Raw genomic sequence first — 20,270 nt, 5'->3', positions numbered from 1 at the left:
CACCGTTGCTGCCCCCATTTTCTTTATTGCACCAGCTAACTTTAAATAAATACAATTAATAATTATTAATTTTGTATTTTTTTAAAAATAAAATTTGAATAATCACTCATTAATAACAATATGAAAAATCAAGATTATCAATTAATGATAAATTGGCTGGTAGTTGGTTGGTTGGGTATTGGTTACCTAGCGAAGTTCGAGTTAAACACCAAAGTAGTCCCTGAGATTCACAAAATGCATCGATTTGGTCCCTGACTTTCCAATTGCACTATTTAAGTCTTCGACTTTGGAAAAAATGCATCTAGTCAGTCCCTCACCCCTTTTCCGTCGAAACCCCTTTCCGGCGGCAGTGATGTGGCAATTTTTTTGCCATGCTGGATCAACTAACGGTTACATAACGTGGCCAGTGAAAGTTTGTAACTCAATGTGGTCCCTGAGTCCATTTTTAACCCTAGTTGCTGATGGAGGAGCGTACGACTTCTTCTTCTTTTTTGTTCGTTTCATTCGTCATTGTTGTGCTGGGTTTAACCATGGTTGGACGTGCAAATGAGGGAGACGGGAGCTCTATGCGATCGACGACAAGGATGCCTAGTCGCAGCAGAGCCTCACGAGTGCCAGAGCGCTGTGGGTGTGGGAAACGCCCTGTGCTCCGATGGTCTGGAACGGATACCCACCCAGACAAGCCATTCTTTGGATGTCCGAATTACAATGTGAGTTTGAGCCTAAGAGATGTTTCTGTTTTTTAATGTCAACAACTAAATCCCTAAATTTACTACTTACAGTGTAGTGGAAAACAGTGGTGTGGGTTTTTTCGATGGGCAGACGTTGTAGAAGATGATAATGACAATTTTGAAGAAGCTGCAGCATATAACAATGAAGAGATGAGCGTGAGTCTTGCATTGAGGATTGGCAATTTGGAGGCTGAGTTAAGGAGCCAGAAGTATGTAATACAAATGTTAGGATTGTTGGTCTTTTTCTTGTTAGTTGTTGTACTAGTTGTGATTGTAAAAATGTAACAAGTGTGTATTGTTTATGAAAGAATGGGTAATCTTTGGATTATTGGTGTGGTCTGTGTAAATAGTTTACAATGGTAATAACAAAACTGAATAAATAAAACAGAACAGAACAAGTAAATTGATCAAACCATATTTTGATTATAACTAAGATATTGTCAAACACTGTCAATGGAGTATCACCTGATAAACACCATAATATGGCACCAAAAAGGAATACAGTAAGAGCTCCAAGTTTAAACATTTATAACTACCAAAAGTAAAAGTTAACCATTACAATCTGGTTATGTGCTACTCCTAAATGAAAATAACAAAACTAAGGAAACAACTAGTGCCCAAATTCCATTTGTAATCAATCAGACTTCAGCAGCTACAGCATCCAATTACTTAGTATTTTCTTCCTTGGAGGTTTGAACCCTGGAGTTGGAACAAACTTCAAAAAGTTTGCCAACCTAGAAGACGTTGTTGCACTTGCTCCTTGCATGGGATCAACAGAAGCAGTCACTGGTGTTGGTGAGTTCTTTCTTTTGGTTGGTAATTTATCTGGTCTTTTTGTTGGTGGTGGTGGTGGTGGGGCCTGAGGAAAGTTAGGAAAATAGTGTGAAAAAGGAGCAAGTAAAAACATGTCATAAAATATTATATACCATATATGTACCTCATCTTGTGTTCCACCATAATTTGGTTGGGACAAGTCAATCTTCGTAGCTTCATCTATTTGTGTTCCACCAAGAGGAGCTTCATCTACTTGTGGTGCCACATTGGTGGTGTTCATAGCTTCAGCTGCAGGTGTACTCCCAGCTGGGACAGTTTTGGACTTGGCTGCCGTCACAGCAGCTACTGCAACAGTAAGCTCATCAGCTCTTTTCTTTTTACATCCCCTCTTGGTGTGGCCCTTTATTCCACAGTAGGTGCATGTGAATGGCTTCAGCTGTCTCTTTAGACTAACAGTTGCCTTAGGTTTCTTGTTTTCACTAGTACCCTCATCAGCATCCTTTCGTCTTTTGGTTGTCAGTTTTCTAGGTTTACGTTTAATGTTAGGAGCTTGGGGCTGATTGTATACTGATTTTTTTCATAGGGATTGGCCTGGGAGAGGATTGATGTGATGTTCATATGTCTTCCTGTATGAGTCCATGGTGACCAAGGGATGACAGAAATCCTCGGGTCTCTTGTTCACCCGTGCAAGAGCAGCACAAGCATGAACACAAGGAATGCCTATAGTGAATAAATTAAGAAATTATCAACTCCACAACAGCTAATATAATGAATGAATTAAAGATATTTATATTGAAGAAGAGAATAAAGTTGGTGTGAAGGCATATAATATCACCTGTTAACATCCAGAACTGGCAGGTGCAAAGTCTCTTGCCTAAATCAATAACCATGTTAGTTGGGTGTCCATGGACCTCAAATTTTTCATATTCTTGGTCTCCAGTCCATATAGGAACCCAATTCTTTGATTCCTTACGAACTTTTTCTAGTCGGCTCTGAATAACAGGATGTAGTTTCCCCACATGGTTGTTCAACTTGACTTTATTCTTTGCAATCGATCGCATAACAAACATTCTTACCTCTTCAAGCAATGTGATGATTGGCTTACTCCTAGCCTCCTTGATCCGTGCATTGAACACCTCACAGGCATTGTTGCAAATATTATCCAGCTTTGGCCTGTGGCTAAATTGAGACTTTGTCCATGAATGCCTTGGCCACTTGTTCAAGTATGTCCATGCTTCCTCATTGACCCTCTTTATTTTGTCCATGTTCTCAATAAAGTCTTGAAATATGGTTGACCTAGCAGCATCCCAGAGGAGTCTCCTCAGCTCAAGATCCTTCCACTGTTTGTTGAAATTTTGCCATAGGTGCCATACACAGAAACGATGATGGACCTATGACATGGCCTCTTCTACAGCAGAAATCAATCCCTGTTTATGACAAACACATGTAGTACAAACCAAACTACTTAAGAAGGATCAACCAGTATAAAATATTCACACAATCAAGCAATATCCATGAATCAGGAAACTACTTATAAAAGAATGAACCAATCTCATACAGCATCATGTAATCCAAACTACTAAAGTAGGATGAACCAATCTCATACAGCATCATGTAATCCAAACTTTAGTTAATTTATGTTAAATGCAGAATCAAATAATTTGTAAAGTCCAAATATCTTCAACCAATATGAAATATTCACACAATCAAGCAATATCCATCAAACAACTACTTATAATAGTATGTACCAATCTCATACAACCACATATAATCCAGAAAATGAAGACTTTAACAAATGTGTAACTAATTGAATAACACAACATTTTATATTTAGGAATTGCTTACCTTCTGCATGTCAGAAATGAAACACCATCCGTTCGCCTTATAGTCTCCTAAATCATCGTGGAGTAGCTCTAGAAACCACTTCCAGTTCTCCTTATTCTCAACATTGACTATAGCCCAAGCAATCATATATATGTGATGATTTGCATCTTGGGCTACAGGTGATAATATCTGGCCTCCAATCTGTGTCTTCAGAAATGCACCATCGAGACCAATTAATGGCCGGCACCCTGATCTGAACCCGTTCTTGCAACCACTCAAGCATACGTACATTTTCTCAAACATGACTTGTCCGTCAGGCAATGGAATCACACCAATCTTCACAGTGGATCCGGGATTCGTCTTGAGAAGTGTTTCAGCATAATCCCTTAACAAGGCATACTGTGCCTTCTCATCACCATAAACAACATTCCTTGCATCGGCCAAGGCTCTAGCTAGTGAGTTTCTATGCAGAATCAGATCACATTTCAACCTAAAGTACACTGCAGCCTCACATTGCTTGAAATTAGGATACTTTCTAACCTTTTTAACCAACTTAGTAGCCAACCATGCTCTGTTTGCAGCCCTATTTGAATTTTTCCTTGGACATGTATGATCATCATAAAATGGCTTGATTTGCCAACAACAGTCCTCATGATCTCTTGAAGCATACACAACCCATGAGCACTCTTCCACTTGGCAAACTGCCCTACACCTGATATTATCATTCTTAACGAACTTAATCCCCCTTCCCTCCTGTATGGTAAACTCTCTCACAGCATCCCTGAATTCTTGTTTGGTATTGAACTTCATCCCCACTTGAAGTTGCAGCTCACCAAACCTCTGGCCACCTTGGAATATGGGAAATTTATCTGAATCCCCATCAGATTTCAGCTCATCCTCAGAGTTAGGAGGAGTTTTCATCTCCTCCGAGTGCCACGAGTTGGCCCCATCAGATTCTGCACCAGGGTCGAGAGCTTCATACCAAATTCCTTCCCCTGGAGTTCCTTTAAAGCCTATGTCCACCTCTACATCTGAATAATCCTCAACAATTGCATCATCATCTTGCATTATTTTATCTTTTCCTATCTTCTCCTTCCCTTTAGCCATGCCTGCCTTTTTTTGAACCTTTTTGACCTCTTTCCTAATTGGTTTCGAAACTCTTGCAACCAATTCTTCATCATTGCTAGAGTTGGCCTCTTGCACTGGGACATAAGATGTATCCTCTGAGCTGCCATAATCACTTATTGATCCATTTACAGTTAAATCCACATGATGAAGTTACTTGCCTTTGTTAGTACTCCTCCCCTTTGCCTGAAATCTAGTAATTCTTTTAGGTGGGTTAAATTTGGGTTTGGGCTTGGAAGTGAACTTGGACTTGGGCTTTGATTGAGTTTTGTTGGGCTTCAGAAGGTTCTTGGGCTTTGGAGTTGGCTTGTGATTATGTTTCACAATGGGAGTTGGGTTGGATTTTGTACTGGATTTTGGGTTGTGTATGATTGGGTTTGGGGTTATCAGGTTCATCCATGGGGTTAGGCTCTTCATTGGTAGGATTTGTAGTGAGGGGGTCAGCAGTAGGATGGTTTGGAATGGGAGTTACAGTGGAAGGAATTGTGTTTGCAGTTGAGAGGTTTGGAGTTGGGTTTGTAGATGATTTGTCATCTGGGGTTTGATTTGAGCTATCCACAACTGTTTCCTTGTTAGTCTGTAAGTCACCATGGCAAACCTCTTCTGCTTCGTAATCAAGTAACATCACAACCCCTTTCCCATCCATCAGTTCAGGTGTGGAAACTCCATGTTCAAAATACACATCAACTACTCCATCATTCCTCTCTGCATGGAAGCACATCTCCCTTAGTTCATTATCACTGGTCAAAGCTCTCAGTCCCACCTCCAAGCTCCTTCCGGGAACCAGCCACCAGCACTCAACTACCTTGTCATACCCCAGCTCCTTGAAATAGTTTATCGAAAAAAATATATAGGGTATCTTCATCTAAATCTCCTAAGCAACTTCTATTGTCAGGTGAGTAAACCAATTTACCATCATCATTCTTCTTAAACGTCCCACCATAGTGGAACATAATATCCAGCAATTTCTCCATCTACAGTGAAAAATAGATATAACAATTTATCTAATGTATGTTACTGATAATATAATCAACAAACCACAGTACAGAATAATCCATTGTTGTTTAAAATCACATACTTCATCACATTACAATTATAGAAACACCCACATTTCCTGTGTGAAAACAGAGCATTCAAAATATCCAAATCCACACCACCCAGTACCCTAAACCCTACCTAATAATATAGCATTCAATGATTTGGCATCAACCAGCACAAAATTTCCAACTGAAACTCACAAAATGGATACCTTAACACTATAAAAGATCAATAAAAAATGTTTTATTCACTGCATGCCTACCTCTATGTCAGGGGGTTCACGAGGAAGCTTTGCTCCTTCCTTCCCCAATTTTGAGCGACCGATGAGCACGTTTCGACCCTCTCCAATTTGCGTCACCACAGAAAACCTCAACAGGACTAGCGGAACCCAGGGTGTGGAGCTTTCAGTTCAAACGTGATGAAGGAGATGAAGTGGGTAAGTGATCTCTTTAAATATGGGGGTTATGACGTTTGGTAACTCCTTCCTTCTTGAGGCGGCGTCGTTTTCATGTTTTAGCGCGAAAAAGAGATACGACGCCATTTGCCTTAGTCCAGCATGGCAAAAAAATTGCCACATCACTGCCGGCGGGAAGGGGTTTCGACGGAAAAAGGGGAGGGACTGACTAGGTGCATTTTTTCCAAAGTCGAGGACATAAATAGTGCAATTGGGAAGTCAAGGACCAAATTGGTGCATTTTGTGAATCTCAGGGACTACTTTGGTGTTTAACTCAGCGAAGTTCTATACTAGTATAATACCTGGAGTAAAAGTTTAAAGTCTCCTTACTACATAGCGGGCTTTTAACTTAGGAATGAAATAATATTAGGGGTGGCAAGTGGGGAAGCCCGCCCCGCCAAAAAGCCCCTCCTTTGGCGGGCTAGCCTACCCCGCATCGCCTAATGAGGCGGTCCTGAAATTTCACCCCGCGCCGACTAACAGCGGGCTAGTGGGCTAAACCCGCCAAATCTTCTTTTGTTGTTTTTACTATTAAATATTAAATAATATATATAATTTCACAACCATTTTAATAAATTTATAATTTTTAAAGATATAAAAAATTATAATTTTTAAATTCACAAACATTAAAGTCTTTATAATTATAAATATGTAATAAACATCTATACCAATATATAATGGGGATACAGAAGTTTGGTATCCAATTCTTTCTTCCTATTTTACCCCTGTTTTTTTTTTATTAAAAACTGGCTTTATCCCACGACAGAACTTAAAAACTAATTTTAATAAAAAAAAAATTGCTATTATGTACTCAATTCTTTTTATTTTATTTTATTTTTTCAAAAACTGGCTTTACCCCACGACAGAGTTTAAAGCTAAAACACTTTCAATAAAAAAAACTATTAATGCGTACTCAATTTAAATACCGATTCACTTTCAATAAAAAAAAATTATGTGCCTTCAATCGTACTTTACCTAAAAGAGTTAAATATCTGTTTCACTTTCAATCGTGCTCTTGCAATCGTTTTTCTTCTTTGGGTCTTGCTACCTATAATTGGAATTCAACGAATCAGCAATCACATTATATCAACTAATATAATTCCTATTCCAAATCCATTGCCAAGTACAGGATTAACTACAATTAGACAAATGGTCAGAGCCACTCATCATCGTCGTCATCATTTTGTTTCAGGTAACATAAAACTTAACATGTATTATGATAATTTAATTTTTTTGGGCTATAAATTTAATTTTTGCTTAATATTTGTATTCTATTCTTTGTTGAAAGAGCATGATAATGGAATTGATCCAAATAACAGACGTTATAGTAACATAATTGGTTGGTATTCTATAACAAAATTAATTAAATTAATATACACTATTTATATAAATTAATACACTATTTATATATTTCTTATGCTTATTATTTAACTTAAAAAAATTACATATAGCAGAGCACTTCTTAATAAAAAAATACAAAAAATTATTAGAATTTGGTGTCCAATTTTTTGTAGACTTCGTATATCCTTACATAATCTATTTCATAAAATAAATTTAATGGACAAAATAATAATTTTTTTAATATTCCATCTTTATCATATAATATATAAATAATTAAAAAATTAAAATAAACAATGTATTCATAAAACTAATAATAACAAATAGAATAAAGAGAAAAAAATATTAACATATCGCTCATTTTTTGCTATGTGTATTTTTAAATTTGAGTGATTAAATATATTTTACAAAGTAATAACTATGAAATGAAAATAAATTTATTGCTCTAAATTATAAAAAGAAGTATTGAGTACTCTTTAACTAAAACTTTTATTATAAATTTATTACAAAAAATATATTTATGTTTCAAATTAATTTAGATGCTTGGGATAAAATATTAAAAATAAAAAAAATATGCATTTGTATTCTTATATTAAAAAATAAATGAAGTCATTTTATATACAAAAATACTACGTTATAAGATAATTACAAAAAGTTGTCAAACATAATAAGTTTATTATCAAAATAGTATTTATATATTGTGTTAAATTAATGTAACATAATGATTTTTAATATCTTTAATTTAATTTTTTTAGTTTTTATTTTAATTTATATTTTTATATTTTAAAATTTTGGTAATAATATATATATTTTTTATAATTTTAAAATAAAACCAGGACAAATCTGACTTAAATACAAACATAATGATAGAAGAAGAATACAAAAATATTGATATTTCATCTCATGTATTTAAAAATACATGGCATAAATAAAAATAAATCCTTCTTACTATAAAATTATTGTCCATTTAAAAATTTAACAAATACCAAAATTTGATCACGATAAAATGGGTCATAATTTTATAAAAAATCTAAATACTATATTAAATATTACAAACAGTGATTGAATAAATAATTTTCAAATTCTAAAATTAAAAACATAGATAACGCTTTACATATTTATATGAGTTACCGAATCAATTTTTATTGAATAACTATCTTAAATATCAATTATAAAAAAATGCTACTATATCAGCCAATGATAATAATCATGAGACACGTAACATTATTTATTATTAAAAATATATTAATTTAATAATATTAAATATGTAATAAATTTCTAATGTAAAATGTTAACATATAAACACAAAAAATAAAGATAAATTAGAGTATAACAAATAAACTATTTTTTAAAAAATATTTCTACAATCTTAACGGACAAAATACTTATCATATTGTTAATTTATCATAATCAATTAAAAAAATAAATTTAGAAATGTCACAAATTAATGGACGATATTCAAACTTTGAAAAAAATCAATAAAAAAATATAATAGAAGCATATTATTTTTAAAATATTCTCTGTTTCAGAATAAAATTAAACAATTTTAAAATAATTAAAATCACCTTTATACGCGACATAAAAGTTAACTTTAATCATGATAACTAATTTTACTCTTATGAATTCAAATTATGCTTATTATTTGTATTGTTCTTTAAAAATATAGGTTTGGAATCACATTATAATAAAGCTGTTCAAGTAAAAGATGCGGTGATATCCTAACTGATTAGTACCCTATATATTTAAAACATGTAATCACGTTATTTTAAGTCATTTTGCCTATACATTAAATTTTAATATAGAAGATTAACAAAATTAAGAACTAATTTTTAATTCTTTTAAGATAATTTACAACATATTAAGTTTGTTATAAGTGTAGGTCGAGACACCACTGCTACTAATTCAATGCCTCCATCAATCTTTTATAATGAATCAGTTACAAACAATGCTAAAAGCCATGCAAATATGAATAGTTAGTACTCACTTACTCTACTTATATTTTTAATATTTTATCTTCATCGCATAATATTCATTTAAAATATTTTTTGTATTGAATAAGTTAAGAAGTTTGATATTGTACACTACTATATAAAATGCCTATTGTCAAACAAAATTTTGAATTCTATAATAAAAAAATAAAACAAATAATTAACAAATAGTATAAATTTTAAATAGGCAATACATTCATAAGACTAATAATAACAATAACTTTTAAATAAAATTTTGGTAACAACATATATCTTTTAAAATTAAATAGTAAAATTAGAAAAGATCTACCTTAAACACAAAACAACAACTATTGAAAAATAGTACAAAAATATGTCTTATTTTATCTCATGTATTTATTAATGTATTGTACAAATTATATGGATCCTTTTTATTATAGAATATTTATCCAATTAAAAATTTAATAGATAGTAAAATTTGATCATAGCAAAATGTGTTCTAATTTCTTAAAAAATATCTAAATACTATATTAAATATTACAAGTCAATAGGTAACTAAATTAAAAATTCTCAAATTAAAAACATAGATAATATTGTATATATTTTTATAAGTTATCGGACAAATTTTTATTGAATAACTAATTTAAGTACAAACTAAAAAAATGCTACTACAAATATTATTTAATAGCAATAACCGTAATACACATAACATCATTTAGTGATAAAAAATAAATCTTAATTAAATTACAGTAACTAGATAATAAACTCTTGATGATAAAAAAAACTTATTAAATTAAAATTTAATAACGTATGGAATATAACATAAACACCCAAAAACAAAAAAAAAACAAAATAAAGTACAATGAATAAACTAATTTTTAAAAATATTTTCGCAATTTTAACGGACAAAATCCTCGTCATATCATTATTTTGTCATAATAAATTTAAAAAATTAAATTAAAAATATTATAAATTAATAGACAACATTTAAAACTTTTAAAGAAATATAATAGAAGCATTATCATTCTGAAAATACTTTTTGTATATTTTAACATAGTTGAGAATAAAAATTTACTCTATCGAATATTTCACCTTATATATTACCTAGAACTTTAAACAATGATCATTTTATATTACCTCTTTATTGTGTTATTTTATAATTTAACATTTTAAAGTGTTTTATAGTAATTTTAATTTCAACAAAATATGATATAAATAAGATCACGTCAATATTAAAATAAAAAAAATACTTATCTAATAAATTTGAAAAGTAAATAATATATTAACAAAAAAAAATTAATTTCTTAAAAACAATAGAAAAGCGGCTGAACAGGCACGTTAGTGCCTGTTGAGCCGCTAGTAATCATAAACCAAATTTTTTGAAACAAAATAAAACTAACATCGTCCAAAGTAAAATAAATATTGTCCAAAATATATAATTAAACATCTACAAGTTTAGAACATAATTTAATTAAACGTAAAATATAATCCAAAACACTAAATTATAATATCTTCAAAAAAACTCTGACCCCGGAGGGGAAGTCGCCCCGCCCCACCAAAATCTACGGTTTAAGCGGTGCGGGTTAGGCGAATTTTTTATATGTGGTGGTCTCAATTTTTTAACCCGACTCGCCTTTTTTGGCAGGTTACGCAGACTGACCCAACAAATTTAAACCCGTTTGCCATCCCTAGATAATGTGCATTTTTTGTTACTCTTTTTTTCCTTTGAAACAGGACATGTTGATTATCAAGAATGTAAAAATTAGCCATCAAAACTAGTATATTGATGTATAAATATATATGTTGATTAATTTATTTTTAATATATATTTTGTATTTAAACATGTGAATTTTTTTATTTTTTTCTTATTTTATCTTTTTTCCTGAATTTCTTATGTTTTCATCTTAAACATTAGGGAAAAAGATAAATAGGTCCCTGACTTTTCAAACTTTTGACAAATACATCCCTAACAAAATTTAAATACAAAAAAGTCCCTGACTTTAACAAACGGAGGATAATTTAGTCCTTCCGTCTATTTACCTCTCATACACCAAACGGAACTGGCTGACGTGGCTGAAACGGTGTTGAGGTGTCCGTTACGGTGCCACGCTGGAAGGGGAATAAAGTTCGAAGGACAAATAAGTCCTTGACGTCACTTTACAAATAAAGTTCGAAGGACAAATAGGTCCTTGAGAATTTTTTTTTTTTCATTATACTTCTATTATGCTTTTATTATGAGAATTTAGTTTATGTAGGCTAAAAGTTGGTTTTTTTATAAAAAAAAATTATTTCGTATAGGTCGAATTGATTATTTATTTTATATGGGCGTCTATCCAAAAATGGATTAGCACTATGGCTTTCAATTTAAATGGTTTCAATTTCAACCGATCTGTAGAATATAGTCAAGGTCGTGTAATTAACACCTGGGCTGATATTCTTAATTTCAATCCCGGTATCATATAAAAAAATTGAATAATACTTTTAGCATTTCCAAGAAGTAATTGATTAAATAGTTGAAATAGTTGTAATTCCATTCACTATCTTAACTGAAAAAAATCATAAGACTGAATTACGTGGGAGGCTTGCGCCCATAAGAAATCGCGGAGCCACCCATTAATGGTAATGGAACTCTGCGCAAAGTTTCCTTAATATTTACATTTACAACATTAATAGACTCTAATCAAATAATATTTAAATTAGATCTATATTATAATGTAAAAAAAAATATTTATGTTATAGATTGAATGAACTGCTTGTATTTTAAAATCTAGTTAACTTGTTGTATTCTGTAATTTAAATTATTTGTATTAAAATTACAGAATTTGGGCTTGTTCTATTTCTACTTTTTTCTTAAATTGCATTAGTTCAGTTTTAGTGCATTTGTGTATTATATTAGAATTTGTTAAATTGTATTAGTTCAGTTTTCATCATACCAGTGGCATTAGTTAGCATCTGTTCATTTATGCATCAAGTTAGCATTAGTTCATTTGTGCATCATTCATGTATTAAGTTAGCATTAGAGCATTTGTGTATTATATTAGAACTAGTATTTTTATCCATAATAATATTATGAGAATAATTTTTTTTAAATTATAGTTCACTTTGTTCTAACAGTATAAATTATGCATGACACAAAAGATTTATAAAATCAAACTACTTTTACAAAAAAGTCGTAAGTTGACAAAAGTTTCTGACTAAGAAGACCAAGATATCTGCAGATAAAAAAATTAAATAATAAGATTTTTAGTTATTATTTTTATATGAAAAAGTCTAATTTTTTATTAATAATTAATTTTAACATTCGTTATCTAAAATTTAAAATAATTTAATGTGTATACTTTTACATTTAAAATATTTTAATTGTAAAAAAATAGCGAATGACATATTTTGATTTGTCAAATTACTAATATAAAATATAATTATATATAGAGTAAAAATAGTAGAGAGAAATATAAAAATGGAGAGATGTAGATAAGAGAATTTAGGAAAGGAGTTTATTAATTTTGAAAAAAAAAAATTCTCAAGGACCTATTTGTCCTTCGAACTTTATTTGTAAAATGACGTCAAAGACTTATTTGTCCTTCGAACTTTATTCCCCTTCCAGCGTGGCACCGTAACGGATACCTGGACACCGTTTCAGCCACGTCAGCCAGTTCCGTTTGGTGTATGAGAGGCAAATAGACGGAAGGACTAAATTGTCCTCCATTTGTTAAAGTCAGGGACTTTTTTGTATTTAAATTTTGTCAGAAATGTATTTGTCAAAAGTTTAAAAAGTCAGGAACTTATTTGTCTTTTTCCCTAAACATTATGTATATTTACTCTTTCTATCTTTGTTTTCACTACTTTTCTTTTATATTCATTGTAAATACTTTTTAAAATTATCCTTACACTTCTGGAGGACAAAAAAAACCCCCTAAAAAGGGTATTCGCAAAAAAGACTTGGGACGAGAGGCTAAATGCAAACCCACGTAAATAAAAACAGGGTCAGAGACCCATCTCCGCAAATATAAAGAGACGAGATCAGGGACACAGGTATCCACCCTACAAGGACTTGCTAAATTCTCATAAATATAAAAATTATCTAGTCTTTCTTTATATATATACATCTCTTAATCCTAAATTAATCCCTCTTCTTTGGTCTTTCTTGCAACAGCCACACCCACACTTTCACTCTCACATATTTTCTTTTAAATTGTTATTTTTCCTAATGAATATAGTATGGATTTGTGTTGGATTTTATATTACGCAATTATATTAAATTATGTTAAATTGAAACTTAACCGAAGTTAAAACTTGGTTGAAATGTTAAGAATTAAAATAATTCTTTAGCCTTTTATTATTTATTTCGTAACTTTTTCCACTAATTGTAATTTAACAAATACACACCGGCTACCCAATTAATTTCTTGTTTCATACATTTTATCTTTACCTTTTATAAGCCACTTGTTTTCTTTGTCTAAACATCCAAAATTAAAAAAAAAAAAAAATTCAAACAAATCGACTCGTCTAACTCGTAAACTCCAACAAATCAAGTTATATTAGCCAAGTTATATTAGCATTTTCTTGAGCCGTTTAAAATACGAGTGAACTTCTTTTCTAATTTTGACTGGTTGCTAGTGGCGAGTCAGCTCGAACTTGCCCGCCTCCCCCCGTTTGACACCTGTACTTTTTATAATAAGCAACTTGTTTCTCCGTCGAAACATCCAAGACCTAAAACCAATTAATCAACTACTGCTAATTATAAATTTGAAGCATGTTACATACATGATAAGTGGTGGATCATCTACATTCCATCAACTTAAACATCTATACATCTTAAGCTATTGCATTGCAAGAGGAAATAGTTAAATCTAATCTCTTCTAAAGACCAATTACCACCAAAGTTGTGACAGCAATATTAAGGCAACAATTCATACATTTAGCAACACGATTTCAACTATTTTGTGGAAATCTTTTGTAGAGAAATTCCAGAGAAGGCTAGGTAGCATCATTCTCATCATCTGGGCTTCCGTATACCACTGCAAAATAGTGGCCAACTGTTGTCAATGAGAGACCAGGGAACCTATGAAGTTTGTCTGGCCGCAGGTCAATCCTAATAAATGGCCATCTCATGATTTCCGCAGCTTGACATTCTTCCCATCCATCTCCAATTACACAAAAGCGGACATTCGGATGGTTGAAACGCTCCTTGATCCATCGGAAACATTGAGTTTTTCCCACTACACAAGAGCTATAAACTGAAACAAAATAATCATGAAATTTATTAACAATGGCAAGCTACACTAACGAACTATAAAAAGATATTGATATTCGTCATAAGTTTATTAAGAGAAGACAACAACTTACCATTTCCATGTGGTATTAAACCGTCGAGACGAAAGAGCAAGCATTTGACAAGAGAGGGTATTAACCCTCCTGACGTCACCAAAACATTTACATGCTGATGGTTTGCATTGGTTGTGTTAGGTACTACACTAGAAAAAGCAATGGAAGAAACCAAATCTTTGTTTTGGCCTGAACACTCCTTCAAAAAGGTCCGTGCTACAAAAAAGTAAAACATTAAACATGAAAGATATAAATGAAACAGATCAAGCAATAGAATTCATATAATTGGAAAACATACCTGAAGACAGCCATCTGTCAGTATATTCATCAGTTTTATCATACAATTCATCCCAAAATTTCTGCGCCTCGTGATCTAAAATATTATGCAAACCCTAAAACAAGTGGCAAGGTTATTTAAATGTATCCTTAGATCACCTTAATGATGGGAAGCAAATGCCAAGTAAAACTACAACTTATTTGGTTACTTACACCCTAACTATCGAGCTCTAGTTCTTTTCTCAGTTCATCTAGTGAATCATGTTTCAATCATTAAAAAGAAAGTTACCATTTCGCACTAAAAAGCAAGGCTCATAAGAGAGAAGAATTCGGTCAAGTTTGTTGAAGTATCAATGGGAAAAAGAAGAGAGAAATGAAGTGGGACGAGCTCTTGTTAGAGGATGTGAGCATTGAGAAAATGATTTTGTTAGAGGAGAGAGAGGATAGTTACTATAAGAAAAAAGAGGAGTGAATTCAACAGCAACACCAGTAGAGGCAGAGAATGATATCATTCTGATATCATACAACACCTGCATTCCTATCTCACTTTCTGCTATATTCTACATCTCTACTACTGCTCTATCCTATTTCTGCCACTGTTATAACCTATAACCGTTCAAGGTACCATGTTCTTACACATTCTTCTGAAAATCAATGACTCAATATCTATTTACCTCAGCAAGACATACTGATACATCAGATTCTAAAAGGAATATTGGGAAGTAATGGATACACGATATATCACATAATATTGTATAAAGTCCAAAACCATTAGATAAATAAGCAATACTGACAACTAAGGTTAAAAAGTTAGTTTAGTACAAACTTCCAGCATATTCATCACTTTAATAATGCTCCGGAAACTATGTTATGTATCGTCTATTTTAACCTGATGTACTTGCGGGCTCATCTCATAAGGTTGAAAAATGTTTTTAACCATCTACCATTTCTGCAACTCATTCTCCATTTTTTCAAAAATAACTAAAAATTTGATAACAATAATCTTAAAAAGTAACTAAACTTTTTTTCTCATTACTTAAATTTAAAATAAAAATATTTATCATACTATAAAAATATTAATGAGTATAATAAAAACTATTAATGAGTACTATAAAAAAAACTATTTTATTGTACTCATTAACTTTTTTATAGTGTAATGAATTTTTATTTTTTTATTTACATTTAATTAATCTGTACATTGTCAAAACAAAATTGTTTATAAAAAAAATTGTTATTTTTTAAGATTATTGTCATCAAATTTTTAGTTACTTTTGAAAAATGGAGAATGAGTTACAGAAATGGTAAATCGTTGGAGGGTGAGGCATATTAATCATCCAATACTCTGCTAAATCATTGCAGGGTAGAACTCTGATTCCCCTCTCTCCCCTATTAATGCGCTGCGGCCTAACACAAATTACCTACATACTAAGTGTCCTATTAATTTGTTGCAGGCTAAAACGAACTACATGTAAATTTTGTATTCGTGTTAGGGTGCAACAAATTATATAGAATTAAAAGAAGACATTTGTGTGTGCAAATTCTAATTAGGACATTTGTGAAATATATGATGGCAAACATTTTATATACGTAAATTACTCCTATTTTAAAGCGAGGGCTATATAATATTAGAAAAAAATTGTCATGGCCTTGATGTCAAACCATTCCATCATGAAAGAACTAAGTAATGTAAATAGATAAATACTAAATACACTACAAAATATATACCAGTTTCAGAAATCTTCCCTAAATACACAATAATGCAATGACAAGTAAAATTTAACATCATGAAGTTTGTAATTAGTAATACCCAGAAATAATGCTTCAGAGGTTTTACCTGTAAGTAATTTTGTGCTATGACTCGATGTCTATAGGCAAGTTTTCTTTTGTTGGCATCATCATCCGGAGGACTTAACTCATCATGGTTAAAATCATAATTAGATAGGTCCCTCCCATCATCATACTGGGCCAGAGCATCAAGAAATGGAGTATGGTAATTTAAATTTTCTATCTGCAACACAGGAACCCCAATATCAAATTTACCAACATTCAAAAATTAAAACAAGCCACCATGGAGATTTAGACGTAAAAGCCAAACTTTACTTGTTCATAGAAGAAATAGTCATCACACAATTGTAGAATGAGATTTTCCCACATCTTCCCAATTTCCACGCCCTTCTGCACATCCTTGAGACCGTTGAAACCCTCGGCATATGATGATTTCAGCAAGGAGTTGAGCAGTATAAGGGTCTCATCCATGTCCCAAATGTAGACATCCAGCTTGGGAGGAATGCTGCTGGAAAACCCTTGTGTTTCATGCTTAGGCATTCCGGCCTCGGAAGACATTCCGGTGTGTGCAATAGGAACTTTTGAATAAATCTTGACCTTTATCAAAGAAAACCAAATTAGCATCAACAAACAAAGAAACAGAACATCTATTAGGCTGCGTTTGGTTCTGAGAACAGAACAAGACAAGACACAAAGGATAGAGACACAAAAATTAGTGTTCTTGTATTTTCTTAGATGATAAACTAGAACAAATTATGAAAATCTAATTTACTCTTGTTTCTTTTTCATACAAAAAAATTGGGGAGAAAAATATAATTATGAAAAATTGATAAGAAGGATGAAAGAAAAAATGAAAAATATGTGTCTCTTGTTAGTGTCTTTGTGTCCTTACTCCTTCCTAATTGGGGACCATTTTCCACGTAAATTAGGGATTTATTTTAAATAGTTCATATAATAAATAAATCAGAAGATACCGTTCAAACTACAAAATCAACATATCGCTATTAAATTGATAAATATGTGTCCAATTTGCAAGGAAGCTATAACATACCAATAGCTAATGGAGTGTTGCTAGAGATTATACGCAGCAGAATTATCAATACCAACAAATACAAGTATATAGCCCCACGAATAAAAATGGGGTTCACTGAATAACTAAATGCTTCTAGTTAACCAAGGGACCTTAATGCCAACCTGCACATGTACCTGAAACACGTGGAGATAAAGAGTGAGTCAGTCCAACACAACGAGAGACAATATATCTATAACTAGAAGAGGGACAAGCATGGGAACGAGATGTTCATCCTCAAACATGGTTGTAGTGAAAATGTCTCCATTCTATTTATAATTTAAATCCACGATATCTACAGATAGAAAACCTTATAAGCAGAACATACCTTGAGCCAATTCATATTAAACTGACAATCATTGACAATTTGACATAAAATAAAAACATAATAACTGAAATCTGTACAGTTAGGAAATCACGAAATTCTTAAATAAGGCTTAACAATGATAATTCTAGTCTATTGAAGGATATAGCTGCCAAATCCAAGTAAATCAAGAATCAGAAAAGGTAGATCTCAAATCCAGAATCAAAATACAAACCAAATCACATTCAGGCAGCCCTATAACCCATCCCTATAGTGACCATAACGGATCCAAAAGAAGCAGAGCTAGCAACACCAGAGCGGGCTGGGATCGAACTGATGTCCAAGAAGTTTAATATCTATTGCCATTAGCTACAGTTACCATCAAAGACTTTTTCCACAAACCAATGCTCTAAATTATAAAAAACAAAAACAAAAACTTGAATTCGATACTTTAAACTTCCAACTCCACAAAATAAAAGATCCATGTCCCACACCGAATTTCATACTTATATAAAAGCCTCTGAATTTTCTCATTAATATCTCAGAACTTCCAAATTCAGAAAAGACAAAAACTTAAAATTCATATCTAATACAGTTGTAAGTCCAAACTCATAAATCCTTTTGGTAAAGAGGAAAGAAACCTAAACCATGTGCTTTTCATAAAACAATACTTTCCAAGATTGCTTGCCCCTCATACAACATAAATTGTTTCCTTGCTGTTTGAAAATACAAGAAAAGCAACCAGACCATGACAAATATTATTGAGTTATTGGTTGAATCTTTATAGGCACTCCTCATACCAATATCCTTACAATAGTCAGATTATAGTTCTGAATATTAACTAAACAACAATAAAGCCCATGAGTTACATGGATTAACTTCCAGAGTATAAATAAAGTTAACCTAATTTGCTCATCATCCCGCTTTAATCCCCAAAACGAAATTCAGCATTCACAATACCTCTAATTCTCTTATTTGATTCACAGCCTAGCAGTATTAGTTGTTCCTCTATTCACACACCACTGTTTTTTTCAAAACAAAATGTTACAATTCATGGTAACAGAGCAAGGGAAGACAAAAGTTGAGAACTTGAGATAATAATAGAGAAAATCCCAAATGAGAATTTACTGAAAATGAGAAAGGCGAGTCAATGCAAATGATCACATGTCTCACAAGAAAGCATAATCAACAAGAACCAAGCCAACAAAAGAAGCAAAAGGGGGCTGAGAACTCACCGAGCGGGTTTAGAAGGGGCAGAAGCCAAGGGAAGCGAGAGTGAGTTGATGGAAGTGAGGGAGAGAAACGTGAGAGTTTGGTCCTGCTTTTTCACGGGACGATCAGATTGGTAACTGATCCCCTCAGACCCGGTTCTAAATTGTTGGTTAACAAGTAAAGTGGTAAAATTCTGTTTTAATTATTTTTAAATTTGTAATATTTATTAATTATGAATTTTATTATTTTAATTTACAAATAATTAATGATATAAATTACTTTAACTTTTTTTAAGTGACTAAATAATTTTAAAAGAGTTAGATTCGGACAAAAATATCAGTGTTAATAAATTTGTAAGGTTTAAAATATATTTTTATTTATCAAAATTAACTTTTTAAATATATTTGATATTTAGAAATCTTGGTACATAATCTAATACTAAAATTATAATTGAGGGTTATTAGTAGGGGACTAGGGGTGGCAAAGCGAGCTGGCTCGCCTCAATTCGTCCTGTTCTGTCTAGGTCCGTCTTATAAGTGGGGCTGACCGGCCCGCCCTGCTAACCAAGACGAGTTTAAAATGCTAACTCATCCTACTTTATGGCGGATTGGCGGGTCGGAGGGCTAATCCGCTTGACTCTTTTTTTTAAAAAAAATAAAATTCATTAAAATTAATAAAAAAAAATTAAAAAATCAAATACAAATAAAAAATATTTAAATTATAATATAATTTTTTTCATTATCTTTTTTTTTTTATTTTTAACTTCAATAAAATTGTTCAAAATAATATTTGTCAATAGAATTTTAAAAAATAAGTCATATAATTTGAGTATTGATGCGTGAGCATCTTTATTACCTTTTCCTAGTGAATTTGCATTTAATTTATTAAGTTTTATCAAGAATTAATTATCTTTTAGCCACTATAGATGCTACTTTGAGTCTTGTGCATTTCTGTTTATTTTAGGTAGCATTCGGATAGATTTGATGGAGTTTTTGCAGAGAAAGAGAAGAAACCAAGGAGCTGACCAGCGAGGATGACGCGTGCGCGTGCCTGATGCGTACGCGTGATT

General features: G+C 32.0%; 1 protein-coding gene across 1 annotated transcript; it reads right to left on the bottom strand.

The window, feature by feature from the left end:
* Positions 1-13,950: 13,950 nt before the first annotated feature.
* EYA (eyes absent-like protein) lies at positions 13,951-19,370 on the bottom strand. The gene is made up of 7 exons (XM_016314404.3): positions 19,225-19,370; positions 17,668-17,822; positions 16,932-17,213; positions 16,666-16,839; positions 14,854-14,947; positions 14,577-14,771; positions 13,951-14,467 (listed from the first exon to the last, which is right to left on the bottom strand). Exons 3-7 carry the CDS (start codon positions 17,172-17,174, stop codon positions 14,208-14,210), a joined length of 966 nt encoding a protein of 321 aa, XP_016169890.1. The 5' UTR covers positions 17,175-17,213; positions 17,668-17,822; positions 19,225-19,370; the 3' UTR covers positions 13,951-14,207.
* Between the last annotated feature and the right edge of the window lie 900 nt (positions 19,371-20,270).

This window comes from Arachis ipaensis, chromosome B8 (genome assembly GCF_059453495.1).
Source record: "Arachis ipaensis isolate K30076 ecotype BB chromosome B8, ASM5945349v1, whole genome shotgun sequence".
In the NCBI taxonomy this organism is placed as follows: domain Eukaryota; kingdom Viridiplantae; phylum Streptophyta; class Magnoliopsida; order Fabales; family Fabaceae; genus Arachis; species Arachis ipaensis.
Note: the sequence above shows the minus strand (reverse complement) of the source record. Positions and strands in the feature narration are given on the sequence as shown.

Bases quoted from the DNA above. Each gene is read 5' to 3' on its own strand.
- EYA (XM_016314404.3), bottom strand. From the start codon at position 17,174: ATGTCTTCCGAGGCCGGAATGCCTAAGCATGAAACACAAGGGTTTTCC. The intron at 14,948-16,665 runs GTAAAACCTCTG...CACTTGTTTTAG, and splicing joins TAGCACAAAATTACTTACAG to GGTTTGCATAATATTTTAGA. The intron at 14,772-14,853 runs GTATGTTTTCCA...ACTTTTTTGTAG, and splicing joins TGACAGATGGCTGTCTTCAG to CACGGACCTTTTTGAAGGAG.